The sequence below is a fragment of the Podarcis bocagei genome (assembly GCF_964188305.1).
Source record: "Podarcis bocagei genome assembly, chromosome: 13".
NCBI classification, from domain to species: Eukaryota; Metazoa; Chordata; class Lepidosauria; order Squamata; family Lacertidae; genus Podarcis; species Podarcis bocagei.
The window spans coordinates 23,624,072-23,642,709 of NC_138138.1; the positions used below are offsets into that span (position 1 = coordinate 23,624,072).

At 44.6% G+C, this 18,638-nt stretch overlaps 1 protein-coding gene across 1 annotated transcript in view; it reads right to left on the bottom strand.

The window, feature by feature from the left end:
* Nucleotides 1–897: 897 nt before the first annotated feature.
* TBX21 (T-box transcription factor 21) overlaps nt 898–18,638 on the bottom strand; it is a 58,568-nt gene continuing 40,827 nt past the window's right edge. The window contains exons 2-6 of the mRNA XM_081166433.1: nt 10,771–10,925; nt 6,944–7,065; nt 6,661–6,819; nt 5,177–5,238; nt 898–4,734 (exon numbers count right to left, since the gene is read on the bottom strand). Coding sequence (XP_081022559.1) covers nt 4,068–4,734; nt 5,177–5,238; nt 6,661–6,819; nt 6,944–7,065; nt 10,771–10,925 — 1,165 coding nt within the window. The 3' untranslated portion in view covers nt 898–4,067. The remainder of the gene's footprint in view (nt 4,735–5,176; nt 5,239–6,660; nt 6,820–6,943; nt 7,066–10,770; nt 10,926–18,638) is intronic.

Below are 18,638 nucleotides of genomic sequence, written 5' to 3' on the forward strand. Positions count from 1 at the left end.
CAGATGTGTGTTAACTGCAGCCACCAGCCCTGGCATGGTGTAGGAAAGTCTACCACTTTCTGGATTAGCAGAGTGTGACAAGCAGCCAGAGGAAGTACTTAACTACAATGGCTCTCAGTACATTTCTGAGCACAAGTCAAAGTGTTGGTGCTGACCTTTAAAGCCCTAAACGCCCTCAACCCTGCATACCTGAAGGAGCGTCTCCACCCCCATCGTTCTGCCCGGACACTGAGGTCCAGCTCTGAGGGCCTTCTGGCGGTTCCCTCACTGCGAGAAGCCAAGTTACAGGGAACCAGGCAGAGGGCCTTCTCAGTAGTGGCGCCTGCCCTATGGAACGCCCTCCCATCAGTTGTCAAAGAAATAAACAACTCTGACTTTTAGAAGACATCTGAAGGCAGCCCTGTTCAGGGAAATTTTTAATGTTTGATGTTTTATCGTATTTTTAATACTCTGTTGGGAGCCGCCCAGAGTGGCTGGAGAGGCCTGGCCAGATGGGCGGGGTATAAATAAATAAATATAATTTATCATAATCAGGGCCATGCCTGCACCAAACCTTTAAAGCAGTATACCACTTTAAACAGTCATAAGTTGCCCCCAAAGAATCTTGGGAACTTTTAAGGGTGAAGAGTTGTTAGAAGACCCCTATTCCCTTCATAGAGAGCTGCAATTCCCAACCACACTCAGCATCCTTTACAAACGACACTTCCCAAGATTATATATATATATATTTTAGGGGGGACCATTAGCCTCTGCTTTGTTGCAAGGAATACTGGAGCACACGACTTTGGCCCATGAGGTGAATCCACCAACAATGGCTTGGTCTGGACGTGAGCCTGTCGGTGCGGAATGAGGCATAAGGACACTTGACACAGATAATTTACCGTAAGTTTCTTTTCCTGTCGACAAGTAAACAATGATGCTTGGCGTCCTAACCATGACCCAGTGAGGTACACCAATACTATCTCCGAACTACAGATGGAGATACTGTCTTAAAATATAAATAATAGGTACCTTACTTCCTGATCCAGGCAGAAGAAATTTGACAGACATGGCAGGCTGCATTTGTCACGTGGAGAGAACTAACAGCTTTACAGTTTATTTAAAGAAATTCTTAAGCCAAAACGAAAACTCAACAGGCAGCCTGTACACTGCTATCAATAAATATTTGCAAATGTCAAGAATTTTTGTTGTCTTGAAAAATAAAATAAAAAAGAGAGAACCTCAAAACACCACAAAGACCGTTGTGTCTTTTACATCTACATTTTTTTTTTTGTTTTAAGAGTGTAAACAGTTAGGAGAGCTGAGCCTAACTCCCCCCTCTGCCTCCGAGAAACTCAGCCGGGTTTGGCGAGCCACGGGGAGCGCTTAAAAGGGGAGAGAGTGTCCCATTTGATTGTCTAGCATAATTAAAATTCACTTCACCAAATGACCATCAAGTCTTTCCAGGATTATAAAATACCACCAAGATTTGAGGGAGGGAAGGGGGAGAGGAAATCTCTTTAGAGGAGGTGGAAGTATAAAAATACAACCTGTCTTTGCCTCCTGTTTTCCATAAAACTAATTACGGAGGGCTTTAAATATGATCATTTTGGACACAATCCACTGTTCATTGTAGACCTGCCCCATTGAAATGTATGGTGTCTCTTGTTTTATTTCTAGGGAGGTGTGCGAAGATGCCCAGATGACTTGCCCCTTTTTTTGCCTTCTGCTTTGGGGATCTCACCAAATCAAAGTGTGTGCTCTGCGGCACACACAGCTAAACAGTGAGGCACAATGCTACAAAAATTAGCCAAGGGGCTTTCTGTACGGATAACCCCCTATGGCTCTGTACAAGAGAGGTTGTTTCCCCCCTACTTCACCTCTCCTCCAATCTCTCTGCGTAGGCATCTCCACATCTGGCACAAGAGGACTACCTGAGAAACCTGTCCCTTTATACCAGGGATGAGGAAACCTGTGGCCCTTCAGGTGTTACCAGACTCCAACTCCCAGCAGCCCCAGCCCCTGTGGCCAATGGTCAGGGAGGGTGGGACTTGTAGTCAAGCAATATCTGGATGCCCACAAGTTTGCCATCCCTGCTGGTTCCATTTACTAATTTGGGGCACTGGCCTTCATTGAGGGCTCATGGCTGTTGTCTGGCATGTAGGAAGCAGGGGGGGGGGAGAAAACGGCAGGCAAATCTTTGTGCTGCATAAATTCCACCTAAGGCCTGTTCTGTTGTTGCTTTTGATGGATGGCAGCTCTTCCTGCATTGCCCAGGTATGTCAGGTCTGACGCTATTTGGAGAGAGTCCATGTTGCAGGGCTATCCCCACCCCCACCAGGAATCTTTCCACATGTTCTTGGACCTTGAATTCTGGTTCTTGAAATCCCAAGAGATGGAGGAAGGTGTTTCAGCATTTCCAAGTCTGCCTAAAGGCAGTGCTGGGAGATGCCCATCTGAGAATATGCTGGTTAGTTAGCGGGGCTTTTTATCCAGCTGGAACTTGCCGGAACTCAGGTGGGCGCCATTGCCATTATTATAAGAGAATGAGGGAGGTGTTCATGGTGAGTTCCAGCAGCTCTTTTTCAAGAAAAAAAGCACTGGTTAGCAAAAATGAGTGGTTTGCATTATCACATGTTTTCAAACCATTGGCTGGGCCTGGGATGAAGAACTCCAGAGCTGGCTTTAACCTCTGGCTTGTTTACATGTTCTAGGGCTGAACTGAGAATGGGAAGGCAGTCATCACCCTCTTGTCAAACCCAGGGAGCTTAAAACAGAGTATTTATCTCAGATGTGTGAAATTCACAGTTTACTTGAGAAATGGCGACCCACGAATGGCCCAAGAGCATTTGTAAGGGAGCATGGCTGTGACATCCCAGATTTCTGGCTGAAGTGAACGCAGGCTGCTGCCTCAGGGGTAGCAGTTCTCTTGCCCCAAACTACGTACCGTCACCTATAATGATAATTGCACACGACTCCCGAGCGAGGATGTGGGAATGCCTTTTAAATGCACATTCACATACTCATTACATTGAATGCAATGTGGTGCGGACAGACATGATTAGAACTCAAATGTGCATTCTGGCCTGTGTTGAATTGCATCTGATTCATGCTCTGGGTTCCCACTCTGGAGTGGGCCAAAAGATACTGATTTTGCAAACGAAGTCTCAGAACTGCAATGAGTTCCAAGGGCAGAATTTTTCTCAAGCAAATTTTCCTGATTTCTAGCTACTCCCCACCCAGGAATCCCAAATAGGCATGCTGGGGAAACCAGAGTATGAACGTAATCATCTCAATCTGGATCTTGTTTCATGTGATGTCAGTGTATGAATAGGTATGCAGGAGCACGGGAGGGGATATGCCCTCAAAATATACACTGGAACGCCTACCCCATTCTAATCAATGCACCGCAGTGGGACGATCTCATACAGACACACATCTGGGTTTTTTCCCTGTGGTTCCCAATTCAGCAAGTGAGGAGTACAATGAAGCCTGCTTCTGTACGCAGATTTCCTTGGCTGGATCAGGGCTGACTTTAACCCGACAAGTACCATGTGGCTTTAAAAACCCATCCCACCCAAAGTTGGATTTTTATTTCTGAATTTCTCCCTGGGCTTTGAATCTCTCAAGAAATTTTGCTTCCGTTCTCCCCAGTGACACATCCACAAAACTAAACGTGGGTGGGAGCGGAGACAGGAAGCTGCCCTGGCAAGTGCAGGCTGAGCTGCTGCACAAATGAGTGAAAGCTCTTCGGGTCTGAACATAAGCCCAAGATCTGAACTCGCCGCCACCATGCGGGCATCTGTCCCCAAAGGGGAGCGCATGTTTTAACACCAGCAGACTAGCACCTGGAAGTGGCTGAACAGGGGCGGAGGGCGGGGAGATACAACTACATACAGCTTCATTTATGCCATCGTCATTATTTCCGGCAGTGCCCATAAAGGTGCGAAACTTTCCCCCAAACCAAGAAGGGGGGCTGTCCATTTTCCTTTTTACAGGTTACCCCTGATATGAACGGAGGAGAGCTGGATGGTGAGAAGGCCCCCACCCCGTTTTTCCCTGACAGGTTTCAATCCCGCCTTCCCACTTCAGTTGCCATAGAAGCCATAATAGCCCCCATCCCCTCCTTCTTTGTCATAGAGCTCCCCGTTGCGAATGGGCGGGGAGCTCTCGGCGCTGGAGACGTAGGGGGACACGCGGCGGCGCTTGCACTCGGCTTCGTACAGCCCGGAGTCCGAGGAATCGGCAGACTTCACAGAGCCGGGCTCGGCCCAGCCTTCGCTGTCCTTCCCTTTCTCGTCGACGGAGGGCACCGCCTGCAAGTCCCTCATGGGCCGGAACCAGCTCAAGGCCCCCGGGGTGGGCTTGGGGTGGTGATACTGAGGTGGGGAGCTCCAGGTGGCAGGGGGCCCAAAGGGATGCTCCTGGTAATAGGGCAAGGAGGGGTGCGGCGCCGCCTGTAGGGCAAAGGGCTTCATCCCGTACGGCATGAATTTGTTCCCTCTGAAGTCGCCCTCGTAGGTGCCGTATTCCAGAGGGGCAGAAGGGGGCTGCTGGGAAGCGAAATACCAGTGGTGGGTCTCCTTGGGCGGCAGAGGCAGAGGGGCCCGCTCCCTGTTGTAGAAGCGGCTCTGAGGGAGCGTGTACTGATCATGCAAGAAGGGCTGGAAGCGGCTGCTGGTGAGGAGCTGCTGGCAGCTGGCGGCACTGGGCGGGGATGGAGTTGTGCGGTCTCCTTCGGTCGTGGTGTACATCCTGGAGGACAGGAAATGGACAGGGCGAAACAGGAAGTTAATGTCTTAAATGGGACAGCACACCGTTTTCAAAACCCACTTCAAGCCACAGCTTCTGCTTCTTGGCTTTATTGCTGTCTTAATTTGCAGGCCACGGTTTGTCATTACGGAATCGTGCCAAACCATAGTTAAAGCTTCCTTTAGAGCCGTGGTTTGGTGTGCTATCTGAACTGATCTACTGTATGAAATATTCCCCCCAGGTGCTAGAAGGGAAAATAACCTAGCTCTAAACAGAAACAGTTAAAGTAGGTGGGTGTAGGAGAACGTGAGCATTTTTGCAGGATTCTGATGCAAAGTTTAAAAATTGAAATTGGGAGATTGCCACAGTAGTCTCCCCCCTGGGACCGATGTGTACTCAAACAGGCAAGCCAAATTGACATTGGGTAAGCAGAAGAGAGACTTACGAATCAAAGTTGTCCCGGAAGCCTTTAGCAAAAGGATTGTGGTCTATCTTCAGCTGGGTGATCTAAGCGAAAACAAAGAAGAAAGCTATTGTTCTGAAGTTCAGTACCAGAAAAACAGATGTACCTCATTGCACCCCATATACTCCAAAATTCATTCATAGCCTTTCATCTGCTTCCATTCCTCTACCTCCTTTATTCCTGCCACCAATTCCCATCATGATGGGATTTGGGTACCGATGTAGTGAATGGTGGGATGAATGAAAGCACATTTCTTCATGTTTTGTAGCTGCTGCACAGAAATCCACTGTGTCAGGTGTGGGAGTGTGGAATGTGAGTGACCAGAGCAAACAGTGATCTAGTAATGCATTTATAATCCTGTCTGTGCCTTCCATGTACCCCAACCCGTTTTGCTCACAAGCACAACGTTCTGCCATTGAAGATCTCTAAACAAGAGAGCGTCTGGCGACCAAGGAATCACTTTTGGATGTCATGCTAAATTAACCATGGTTTACAGTTGGCTTGTTTCTAACAAACCATGGTCAACATTAAGCACACCTTGCCAGCTCGGATTATTATTATCATTTATAGTTATTCCCTATTAAATTTCTATCTCACCTTCTGTCTCAAAGAAGCCCAGGATAGCAAATGTCAAAATGTTAAAACATAAATAAAACTTTTTTTTATTTCGACTGCATCAGACCAACACGGCTACCTACCTGAACTTAAAATAAGCTGTTTTAGATAACACTACAAAGCTGTGGTTAAGTAAAAGAGAAAGGCAGATTTGAATGGGGTTGGTGGGCAGCACACACGCGTGAGGCTTGCTGTAGCTTGTTATCATCACACTAAACTATGGTTTGAACTCTCCCACTTCTTGTTTATGAAGTCACATGCACCATAGCTTTTAGTATCTTTATAAAGCTATGTTAAACATTTGGTGTCAGTCAACATCATCACTGCCTACGGAGGTGGTAGAATCTGTCTTCTGTGAGCTTTTACGGTCTATCAGATTATGTGTAATAAACACACAATTTGTTACTCTGTTGTTGAGGAGGACATCACCCCTCAGTTAAGAAAAAATGTCTTTTTGCCAGGAATGTTTTGCCACAGGCAGAAAGTTATTTTCATCCTAGTTTGCAAGCCTACCATGATAAGTTTATATGGCTACACAAATATCATAGGTATGTATTAACTAGTGCATTATATAAACTTGTGGCAAGCAACACAGCTCCCCTTCCTCTACACTCTCACATTCTCGCTTATGCTCAGAAGCACTCGAGTTTCAAATACTTTCGGCATGTTCTGAGGTTACTCCGATGCTGAAATATGAAAAACCTGCACTCACAGATTCCAGGTGAATGCATACCTCAGTTCCCAAACCCTGCACAGACCAATATGACCCTCTTTCCCAGACCCGACCCGACCTCTTCTATCCCATCTGTTATCCAAACGGTGAGCAGTCGTGACTGAGATTGCAAACTCACGTCAGCATTCTGGTACGCTGTAACGGCAATGAACTGAGTCTCGGGGAAGGTGAAGGTCTGGCTACAGATGGAAGGGTGTACTTTGTCCACCTCGCCGTCCTTGGCCTCGGTGACATGTAGACGGGGCTGGTACTTGTGCAAGGATTGTAGCACGATCATCTGTCGGACAAACAGGACAAGGCACAAGATCCATGAATAACGTTATGTCAGTATATTCCATGACATTAACTCTCCTGGTTTTGTTTGTTTGGAGGAGAAAACTGATTTAGGAAGCCACCATTACCTGTGTGACATTGTTGGACGCTCCTTTGTTATTGGTGAGCTTCAGCTTCCCGAAGGAGATCTCCTGCCGCATCCAGTGGGCTCCGGTGTTGGGAGAATCTGGGTGCATGTACGTCCGATTCCCTGCCGGAAAGAGGGCATTTCTAGTAAGCATCTCTCAGCCTTATTGCCTAGGTCCAGGTCAAAGCACAGACAGCCCTAGTGTTGGTCTACACAACAAACATTTAAACTGCTTTGAAATCACTCCAGCTGGATTGTCCTACAAAGTGTCAGGAGCTCGTCCTACACTCGAGTAGGACCCTGGCAGAGACACATGCCTGATTGGCATTTTCTCTCCCTCCTGGTCTTTCGTTCGGGAGCTTCAAAAGCTTTCTTCAGTCCAAACATCACAGCGACCGATGCTAGCAGACACACTTGGGGATTCACAGAGTCTTCGCAGCTTGCATGACAGAACCCCAGCAACTCAGCACTTTGGCTAATCTACTTTATTTACACATACACACACACAGAGCACTGCAACATGGCTCCCTCTCTCTCTAGCATCAGACAGCAAAGAGAAAGGACAAAGGACAAGAGTCCCACTTAACGGAACACAGTAACACAAACATCCTGTCTCCGTCACTTCCCACTCTGTGGAGTCAAAACATATACCGTCATGTGAAAGACAACAATCCCATGACTGCAATCATGGAGCAGGAATTCTAACACAAAGAGCCCTAAGGAATTGCTGGACTGTGGGACTGCTGAGAGCATTTCCTTAGCTCCAACAATCATGCCAAGGGTTTCTTGTTGGAAGTCGTGATAAATAAGCAGCGTTGAAAATTGTTCCAGAGCTTGTAGCATAGCACAGAGAAGCCAGGCCTGCTGTTAAGCACACTGGGGTGCACACACCTGGCTGAGCTGACACCTTGCCCACCTGGCGTAATAGGATGGGTGCCAGCTGGCTGCTCAGTTCCTGTCCAATTATGGTACTGCAGGTGGGTAAGTCTATGATCATGAGAGGCTGGCAGCTGCAGCAGTGCAGGCAATGGAACTGGGCACGTAGCAGCAGCAGCAACAACTGGGGACAGTCATTGCTGCGGGTTTCATCTATGCCCCCCACCCCTGCATTATGGAGCCAGGCCCAATAGGAAGCAAATTGATGACCTTGTCCAAGATAAGTTCACAACCGGGACTATCATTTCAGATTCCCGTTGCAGGTGGAAGAGGCAAGAATCACAGCAAAATTTAAATGCCTGCTGTTGGACAGATGGAGGATTAAACGTAAGTCGCTGCATAGAATTTAGAGGGGGGTCAGCGGCTGAATCTCTCAAATATAAAGCAAAATGCGTGCATTGATCCCAGCAAACCAAGGTGGTGTAAGGAGTGTACAACGTAAAAAGCAAAAGAAATTTTGTGTGTGTGTACTTTGAAAGGGTTTAATGATTCACATGGACTGATCTGTAAAATAAATTTACTGAAAGTGAATTATATTTCATTTGGATATTTGTTCACCCTCTCACTCTCTCTCTCTCTCTCTCTCTCTCTCTCTCTCTCTCTCTCTCTCTCTCGTGTGTGTGTGTGTGTGTGTGTTTCTTCTTAAACTTACATCCTGCCCTTTATGTACAGAGAACTTCAAGGACTGTTAACATTATAAACCATTCAAACAATAAATGCTCAAGAAATTGAATTAAAAATGGCAGAGTTAATACATCACAGAAGGCTGAAACTATGTTCAGCTAATATTTAAAAAGCTCTGGGAAAACAAAAGAAGGCCTTTGCTTGGCACGCAAAGAACATGAGTGTATAACGTCAGGCAAGTTTCCCTGGAGAGAGCATGTAGTTACATTCTTGAGCTTTAAAAAGAAAGGTACCAGCATTCAAGTTAAATGGAGAGTCATGTCCTCTGCCCTGGATGCTCAGCTCTTAATACTAAATGCATGGGGTGCAGACTAGTGGTTTAGGGAGTGGCAAAGGAAATGCACAACGTTATCAAAACGTTGGTTCTGTGCAAAGCACTGTGCTTTAACAAGGAAGCGATTCAGCTTCTTCTCTGGACCACCAGATGGGGCTGTAGCTCCTGAGAATGGGGAGGTGGGGGAGCTGCAGAGCAAACAGGGCAAAGGCAGCAGCTGCTGGACTTAAAAAAGAAGAAGATATACTGTGATTTCATTTCCAAAAGTATTTGGTTAGATTTAAATAAACTTCTTTTTTTTTAAAAAAAAAAAAGTTAAAACTGTTGTGATGCCTTTGTTCAAAAGTTTTCTGCGAATGCTCTAAACTGCCCTGGGTATGTAAGACTTGAGGACTAAAAAAGTTGAAGTAAATAAATTATGAATTAAATAAAAGGGAATCCACATTAGGGGAAAAGAAAAGTTTCCCCACCCACCCACTGCTCAGCAAATTCATGCGTAGGAGGAGAAAAGGGGGGGGGTGGACTTCAGAACTTTCCCTTGCCAAATTCATTTAGGGTCTAATTAAAAACTGCCACCAAGAACGAAGGGTTGAATTTGGACTCCCGCCGAAAAAGGTCTTAAATAACCCAGCTAGATTAGAATAATTTCCCATATTCAAAATTCTTCAAATTTTCTCATGGTTAGAACTTTCATATACAACTTTTTGGAGGAGAGTCATTGCGTTGAATTTGGCGCAAGATTCACACGTGAAGTAGAAGTAAATGCAAGAAAGCCCACAAGAATTGGCAGAGTGCTTTCCCCTCACTTTGCTCGAGTCCTGAAATACCTAGATGTTGCTTCTCTGTCTGGCTCATTTCCACGCAGCCTGGCAGTATAAGGCCCCGAGTAATTTAACAGTTGTTGTTGGGGGCAACATTTAGCTGGTATTTGTGTCATCACAGAATTGTAGAGTTGAAAGAGACCATGACGGGTAATCTATTCCACCCTCCTGCAACGCAGGAATCTTTTGCCCAACATGGGGCTCGAACCCACAACTCTGAGATGAAGAGTCTTATGCTCTGCCAACTGAGCTACCAAGGTGGATTATTCTTTTATTTCTATCATTTAGGCTAAATTGTTAGTGAAATGTTTAGCCTTAGTGTGCATTTGTTAATATGAGCTCTTCAATTGCCAATCTAATTTTTTAATGACAATTTAAATGCTGTTATGTTTTGCAACGGTTGGTTTTCTTGAAATGGCACTATATTTTAGAGCCACTGTGACATAATGGTTAGAGCATTGTACCAGGACCTGGGAGAGCAGGGTTCGAATCCCCACTCAGCCATGAAGCTCACTCAGGTGACCTTGGGCCAATTGCTGCCTCTCAGCCTAACCTACATCACAGGGTTGTTGTATGGCTGAAATGGGGGAGGGGGGAGGAGAACGATATACACCACCTTGAGATCCTTGGAATATAAAGGTAGTGTATAAGTGTAACAAACAAATGACTAAAAATATTTTTTTATTACACAAACTTTCCTGATGTGAGCTGCTTTCTGAGAATGGTTTACCATGGGAAAACATATATAAAGAAACTAGCCATGACGAAGGAACCAAGGGGGAACAAAGGAAATGTGTTCTGTAGCAATGTTTTTCCTCAGATGATGTTGGACTACAATTCCCATCGCCTCTCTCCCCTGACCTGGCTGGGGATGATGGGAACTGTAGTCCAACAACATAGGAAGACCTAAGTTGAAAGAACACTTGTCAATAGGAAGTGGTCAAAAAACTGTGGCAAGATTTCAAGCACTGGGGAATTCAAAACTTTGCTGCTGTTCTGTGACATTTTGGTTAGTCCTAATAAAAGTCATGGCCCAACTGTGGATTTTGTAGATTCCCTACCCATGGGCTAATATGTCTAACTCTGCACTGGAAGATAATTCCTCCCTCATACCTGGCATATTTCCTTCTGCTTTGCCACACTGCACCCATTTCCCGCCTTGGTATCGCCAATGGTGTTGATCCACTAACACAATGTCCACAAAGATGCTGTAATGGGCGACAGGGTCCAGTCCAGAGATGTTGAAGCTCAGAAATGGGAACATCCTCCTAAACAGTGTTGCGGAGGGAAGGGGAGAGAAAAAACACAACCATTTGTAAAACAGGAATAAAATAGCCCCACGTTGCTGGGTTGGTTGTTTTGAGGTTAAGGCACAAGGCACAAGAAGTTTTCGAAATGAATGTATTAACATCATTTGTTAAGAGCCGCTGTCCTGAATTCAAACTGCAGTCCCTACGCAATTATTCAAACTGGAATAACCACATAAACACTGCCTCAGAGCAAAATAAGTCTGTGAAACCCCAGCCTTCTGCCTCCAGACTGTGACCAGGCAGAAGCTCAAAGAGCACGATGGAGATAATAAACCAAAGATTGTAATCTTCAGCATCTCAGTCATATTGTACTTCTGAACATCAAATTTTCAATGCGGTGGAGATAAACAAGAGATCAAACTTTCATCTTTGGCTAGCTGGGTGAATGGGCGCTGCTAGAGCTCTCTCTCTTGCATTCGTCTGAAAACCCTGTCTTAAAAAGCTTACCATCACGTCTAACTTTGAGACAATGAACTCCAACCCATGAATTTACATGAAGGGGAAAGAAAAAGCTACAAGTGTTCGGCTTGATTCCATGAACTCAGATATTCGGAACAAGAAGACTGGGCTTGCCCACACTTCCATGTGTCTCACGCCTAAAATCATAGAGTTGTAGAGTTGGAAGGGACCCCAAGGGTCCTCTAGTCCAACCCCCTGAAGACTTTTCTGCTTCACCCACACTTTCTAGGCACAGTTTTCCCTGTGCCCCACTCGTTTCCCAGGGAAAAGCTGCTCTTTACTGCGAAATCGGAGCAAACGCCAATCCAGAGAAAACCTGAATTGTTGTTTGCTGCGATTGAGCACTAAAGAGCAGGTTTTTTTGGGGAGGGCACATGGAAGCAGCGGGACAAGAAGAATTGTGGGAAAGCCCTTACACCACTTAGACTGCAATCCCATACATACTTAACAAGAAACCATCCACATTCATCTCAGTGAGACTTACTCCTGAGTAGATATGCATGGGATTGCACTGTTATAACCTCTCCCATTGTTTATCTAGGCTTGATAGTCTATGCAGGAGGAGGCAGAGGGCTTTACCTTCCAAACACAGAAAGGAAGAACTCCTTGGGAGGAAGAATGGTGGATGTGGAGGAGGTAACTAAGGTTTACATTGACTTTAGATTCAAAGCATAGTTTTCCCCAAAGAATCCAGGAAACTGCAGTTTGCTTAGAATGCTGGGAACTGTTGCTCTGTAAACTACCATTCTCTAGGGAAGCCAGGACTGTTAAAGTGTACAAATGTGATTTAAATGTGTGGTGCGGACATAAACCTACGTTGCCTTGTTTGGATTCCATTTTTCCACCAGATAATTTGAGGGTGCGTATGGGACATCAAGATGATTTCTTTCCTCACAACAGCCCTGTGAGCAAGTGATCTCTGTGTGATAATTCAAGCAAATGGCAATACATTTTTTTTATCGTCTGCTTCCTTGGAATCGTCTGGAGGGGCCCATAAAACCCCCCAGGAGTCTTTGTGGCTCAAAGCTTAAGCAGGGAAGCGGAGCCTAAATGCTTATCCCACAGAGGACTGTTGTAGTAATAAGGGGGGGGGGGCAGCCTGGGTTCTACTGCTGTATGGAAGAAGCCTTTTGACTCCTTATCTCTTCCCATAGGAGATAATCTTGTCTGTATTCCAACTGGCTTCATCAATTACTGCACCCAGCCCTAATAGTTCAGTGCTATGATCTACTTTCCAGCGGTCAATATATTTCCAGGACATTCCACACACACACACACACACACACACACACACACACACACACACACTCCCAGCAGAACAGCTCCATCCAAATGACACTCGCTCCATCTTTTCGTTCTAAGCGGCTTGAAGTGACGGCGACAGATGCAAAAACAGCTCTGTTTCCTTCTTACCCCCCCTGACCTTTACCAAATTCTCTATCTCGCCACTTCCCTCTTGCCCCCCCCGGCCCCCACCCAATCCCTCTACCTCACTCCCCTCCCCTCCACAAGCTTCCGGTTCAGAAATAGATGCAGCTTCTATTTTCAGAGAAAGCGAGAAGGGGACAGAAACAGAGAAAGACTTGGGACGGATGGCCAGAATAGGGGAGGATACCTTTGGATATCTGAGGTGGAAAATTCGAAAGATAATAGGGCGGCCTTATTTCAAAAAATGAAAACCAGGACACCCTGAAAGTTGCTGAGCTGTTTTTTTATATAAAAAAAGGAAACCACCAAACGTTCCGCCTTTGAAATCCAGGTAATATTTGGGAAAATCCGGATATATGGCAGCTCTAAATGACATTCCACCCCACTCCCTGCCTTGTAACACACAGAGATGCACACACAGTCCAAGCCGCAAAGAGTTTGAAGGCAGCCCTGTATAGCTTTCAATGTTTGATGCCTCATTGTGTTTTTATATTCTGTTGGAAGTCGCTCAGAGTGGCTGGGGCAACCCAGTCAGATGGGCAGAGTAAATAAATAAATAAATAAATAAATAAATAAATAAATAAATAAATAAATAAAAATAATAATAATAGCTAATAAGAAGGAAGAGCCCCAAACACAGCACCTAGGCTTCCCCCAACTGGGAACTGTAGTTTGCTGAGGGTGAAGGGAATTGTAGCTCTGCGAGGGAGTAAACTACAGCTCCCATGATTCTTTCGAGGGGGAGCAATGTGCTTTTAGTGTGCTTTACATTTATGGCGTGTACCTAACCCCCGTCTAAAGAGTCCGCCCCTCCCTAGAAGTTTATTGATAGTTCTAGACTCATGGGAGTCAATGGACATGACTAACGTAGGCCCATTGGTTTCAATGGGTATACCCTTGAGTGGAACTTACTTGTATACAACCCAACTTTTCATTCCTAACACACTGATTGCAGACATTATGTAAAAGCCCCACTGAACTGGAGCTTCATTGCAATGGTTTGTGCCAGTGAACTGGGTCAGGCTTATGCAAATCCCACCCTTTTGGGTGACTAAAATCTGCCCACGGGGGAAGGTGCCTCACTCTGTTCCAGCTTTGTTTTAAAAAATACCACGGCAGTGTACCATAAAATCATTAACGAATCATAAAGTTATAAAAGCGTAGAATACAGAACCAAGTCACCAACACTGTATCAAATTAATTATTTTTAAATGGGCAGTGAAACAAAAACCAACATCTATGTGGGGGGGAGGGAGAGAAAGGGAAGGGAAACTTGGCCACAGTCTTCCCAAACTTTGGTGCATTTCTGTTTAAATGACACTCGCCCTTTATAAATTTTCACCTACACCTATACATTAGCATATGCAAATATGATGCAAATCTTGACCTCTATTTAGTTATTAAATAAAATGCATGTGCCGCTTGATTATAAAACACTGAAATTGAATATAAAACATTGAAATTGTCAGTTGAAAAAAACCCAGTTGAAAAACTGGTCTTTACAAATATTCAAAAGAATATTGACATCGACAGCAGCTAAAAGGAAATAAAACACATGTAACTTCTACATGTCTCGCTGGGCTTCCGGAAACAAAAAATGTTTTTAGCAGACTTTGCCGGATATCAGTATGTGCTTTGCCTCTTATTTGGCGGTTCAAATATGTCCCGCCCCCCCCTGTCCCCTCCCCGCCATCTAACACTATCCATAAGTGAGGTTGGGATGGAAGGAAAGGAGAATGCAAAATGTATTTTGCTGCTGATAAATTGGGGTGGGGTGGGGGAAGAGGAACTGGAGTGATGAAATATAAATGATGAGGAGGATTTCCCCTCCTGCTACAACAAGAGGTGTTTAAAAAAAAAACTTAGATATATACAGTATACTAAAAATACGAAGCTTCATATATGACTAAAACATAAATTATTAGGAAAGTTTAGTCATAGATTTGCAGTCATCGTGCTTTGGCACAAGAGGTTGGTTTGGAATGTCCATGAATCATCTCTTAATGCCAAACCAAAACACCTTCCAGTCGCCTCTGTAAGCCCCCAAACCAGTCAGAAAATGGCAGACCATTTCTGGTATGTGTACATTTAATGTGGATCACTGAGTATGAGCTAAGGAAAAAATTAACAGCCAGGTTAATAGCCCCTCCAGCCACCCCCAATTCACCCACACACAAATAGAAATAGATTTTGCCATTTTAATAAGGTGGTGAGTGGCATTTTCCGCTCTACCTTGCAGTCAACACCACTGCGTAGGACCATCCTAGGTGGGCTCCATGAACAGAGGTGGGGGCAGTCTTGACTTGCCCCACATTCAGTACGGCACCTACAATCTTCCCCAAAATTAAATGAGTAGCAGTTTCGCCGTGATGCAAATTTCCCAATCATGCTCAATGCTTTAGCATTGAATTATCTCATGAGAAATTCCCTGGAAGAGGTGCTGCAACGTGGTGTTATCTAAGTCACACTTGAGTGTAAGTGGACAGAGTAGCTTGCCCTGGTTCCTATGCAAACAAGCAGCGGTTCAGTTAGGCCATTTTAGGAGTAGAGGTGAGAGCTGGACCATAAAGAAGGCTGATTGCCAAAGAATTGATGCTTTTGAATTGATGCTGCAGGAGACTCTTGAGAGTCCCATGGACTGCAAGAAGATCAAACCTATCCATTCTTAAGGAAATCAGCCCTTAGTGCTGACTGGAAGGACAGATCCTGAAGCTGAGGCTCCAATACTTTGGCCACCTCATGAGAAGAGAAGACTCCCTGGAAAAGACCCTGATGGTGGGAAAGATGGAGGGCACAAGGAGAAAGGGACGACAGAGGGCGAGATGGTTGGACAGTGTTTTCGAAGTTACCAGCATGAGTTTAACCAAACTGCGGGAGGCAGTGGAAGACAGGAGTCCCTGGCGTGCTCTGGTCCATGGGGTCACGAAGAGTCGGACACGACTAAACAACAACAGAAGCAGATTTAGGGGTGGGGGAAAGAGATGCAGGGCTTAGGTAGCCCAGAGATCTGTGAAAATCAGGTGCCCCAGCATAGATGAGTGGACATTTTCCCCACTACGACAAATCCACCACAAACCACAGGATCTTGTGACACCTTAAAGACAACCCCAATTTCTCTGAACATGTGGAAAAATAGTATCTTTGATATAGCAATGTCTGAGCATCTCACCACACACAGGAAGGCAAATAAAGGCACAACAAATAGAGACACCTTCCAAGAAACGTGGGCCCCTTTCTTTAGCTATGTTAATGACCAAAATCAAGACTTTCTTATATCAGCTGCCCAATATTCTCAGTGGAGGGGTCACGTTAAGTAATATGTTTGAATTTTGACTGTGTAAGTGCATGTCTAGAGACAATGGAAAAAACAAACACTGCTGGCTAAGGGTTTAACTGTCATTTTATTTGTGTTTGTTTAAAAACCCATACAAATTTTTGACATTTGCTTGTGCGGACTTAAAAGACCTAACAGACTATTGCCATTCTGCGAGTGGGATTCATTCACATACCGGCAGGTTCAGGTTCTGCAACAACAGTCAATTTGGTGCTCCAGCGCAACAAACCAGTATCAAAACCTGGACTTTTTGTAATAAGGAAAGTGAGGGGAACGTGCAGCAGAAAGTATGGGATATTTGCTTAACCCAACATCACACAACCTCCCTGCAAACCAATCAGAATGAACACTCAATAAACTGGTCGTTTGGAAGCGCCCCAATATCCTGCAAGACTCTTCATTGTTCAAAATATACTTTCACCCGACAGTTCAGACTTTGCTCGCTGCCTCAAGAAAATGAGCTCACATGCTACACAGCATTTATTACATTTTATTTAACACCCACGAGAAATAGACATACTTGAAAGGAAAAAAATCAGCATTCCTCCAAGGCTCCCTATTGTACAGATTCAATGGGTGCCTAATTTATAAAATCAAGTGGTTTGGCTCTGCCCAGGACTACCCTTCTCCCTAATCCCAGATATGCAGATGGGCTTGATTCAACAAGGGCTCTGGGACAACTTGGAAACCTGTTTTCAGAGTCAGGGTTTAGGCCTGGTGTGCATGTAGCCATAACAAAGAAGTGTCCCTGACCATGTGCAGAGAGTGCATGACTCAACAGTTTACAGTGGTACCTCAGGTTACATACGCTTCAGGTTACAGACTCCGCTAACCCAGAAATAGTACCTCGGGTTAAGAACTTTGCTTTAGGATGAGAACAGAAATCGTGCTTTGGCAGCGTGGCGGCAGCAGGAGGACCCATTAGCTAAAGTGGTGCTTCAGGTTAAGAACAGTTTCAGCTTAAGAACGGACCTCCGGAACGAATTAAATACTTAACCAGAGGTACCACTGTAGTTGGTAAATTACCATAAAGGCAAATGGCTATTTTAAACCAAAACCCAAACCACCAGGGCTGTAAGCATCACACTTAATTAAACAAATTAAAGTTTTAATTGCAGGCTGACATTCTCCCTCGCCCTGGTTTTTTTTTGGGGGGGGGCGCTGTGATGATGGCAAACGCGTCCCAAGGCATGTTATGAATGCACAGACACTTTGCTTTAAGTCAGGGGTGTCCAAACTTTTCTCAAAGAGGGCCAGATTTGATGATGTGAACATGCATGATGAGGGTCTACCAAAGTTGTTGACCTTTTTTTAGGATTTAAGTTGTTGACCTTCTTTTAGGATTTTACACCAGGAAATAAACTGCCGCAGGGGCAGGATGAAACCGACTGTTGGGCCGGATTAGGCCCCTGGGCCGGACTTTAAGCAAGCAGGTCTGGATTCACTCAGTGTCCCTGGGCTGGAGGCCACCTTTGAACCTACATGGCATTTTATTCCACAGAAGAAAAAAGGCATATGTCATAAATGGAATAAGTAAAACTGTTAGGACACTGTTGGTTGTCTGTAGGAAGCAAGCCTCACAGAGGAGCAGTGCTTCTTCTTGAATGAACTCTGATACAAAAAAGAAAAGAAAAGAAATCAACAGTGAATAGTCCATTCAGAAGTAAGTCCCTTGAGTTCATTGGGATTAACCTCCCCAACACACGTAAGTGATGGTGATCATTATCAGTGGGGTTTTTTTCAGGGGGTACTCAAGGGTACACAGTACCACCACTTCTTTTTAAAACTAAATTTTATTTTCACATTTTACAGAACGTAAGAAATATTATTTCATACATTTAATGTGGATATTGACTCCCCCCCCCTTTCTCTGGTTACATAAATTGCCTCTTCTTTGTTTTGCATCTCCACCACCTAATTATAATTAATCACTTATATTCAAAATGTTAACATTGCAATATGCATGTGTTTATGTTAATCCTGCCAATGTTTTAAATTGTTTACAATAATTCTTTAAATATAAATGATCCCTGCTTTTTATTAAAATTCTCTCTTCTTGATTTCTTAATCTTTTTGTTGTTGTTAAAAAGTATGGCACTTACTGCAGCAACTTCATGGTGAGTACCGGCACCTATTTTTCCTAGGGAACAAGCACTGATTATGATTATATGGTGCTTATTTTTGTACACCGCCCATCTGACTGGGTTACCCCAGCCACTCTGGGCTACTTCCAACAGAATATATAAAACCTAATAAAACATTAAACATTAAAAACTTCCCTTTGCAGCGCTGCCTTCAGATATCTTCTAAAAGTACCATCACACTGACATCAGTTGGGACCTGCTGCTATTATTATTATTATTATTATTATTATTATTATTATTCCCAATGGAAAAACCAGTGCTATTTGAAGCTTGCCTGATCTTCTCTCCAAAAGAACTGGACAATTT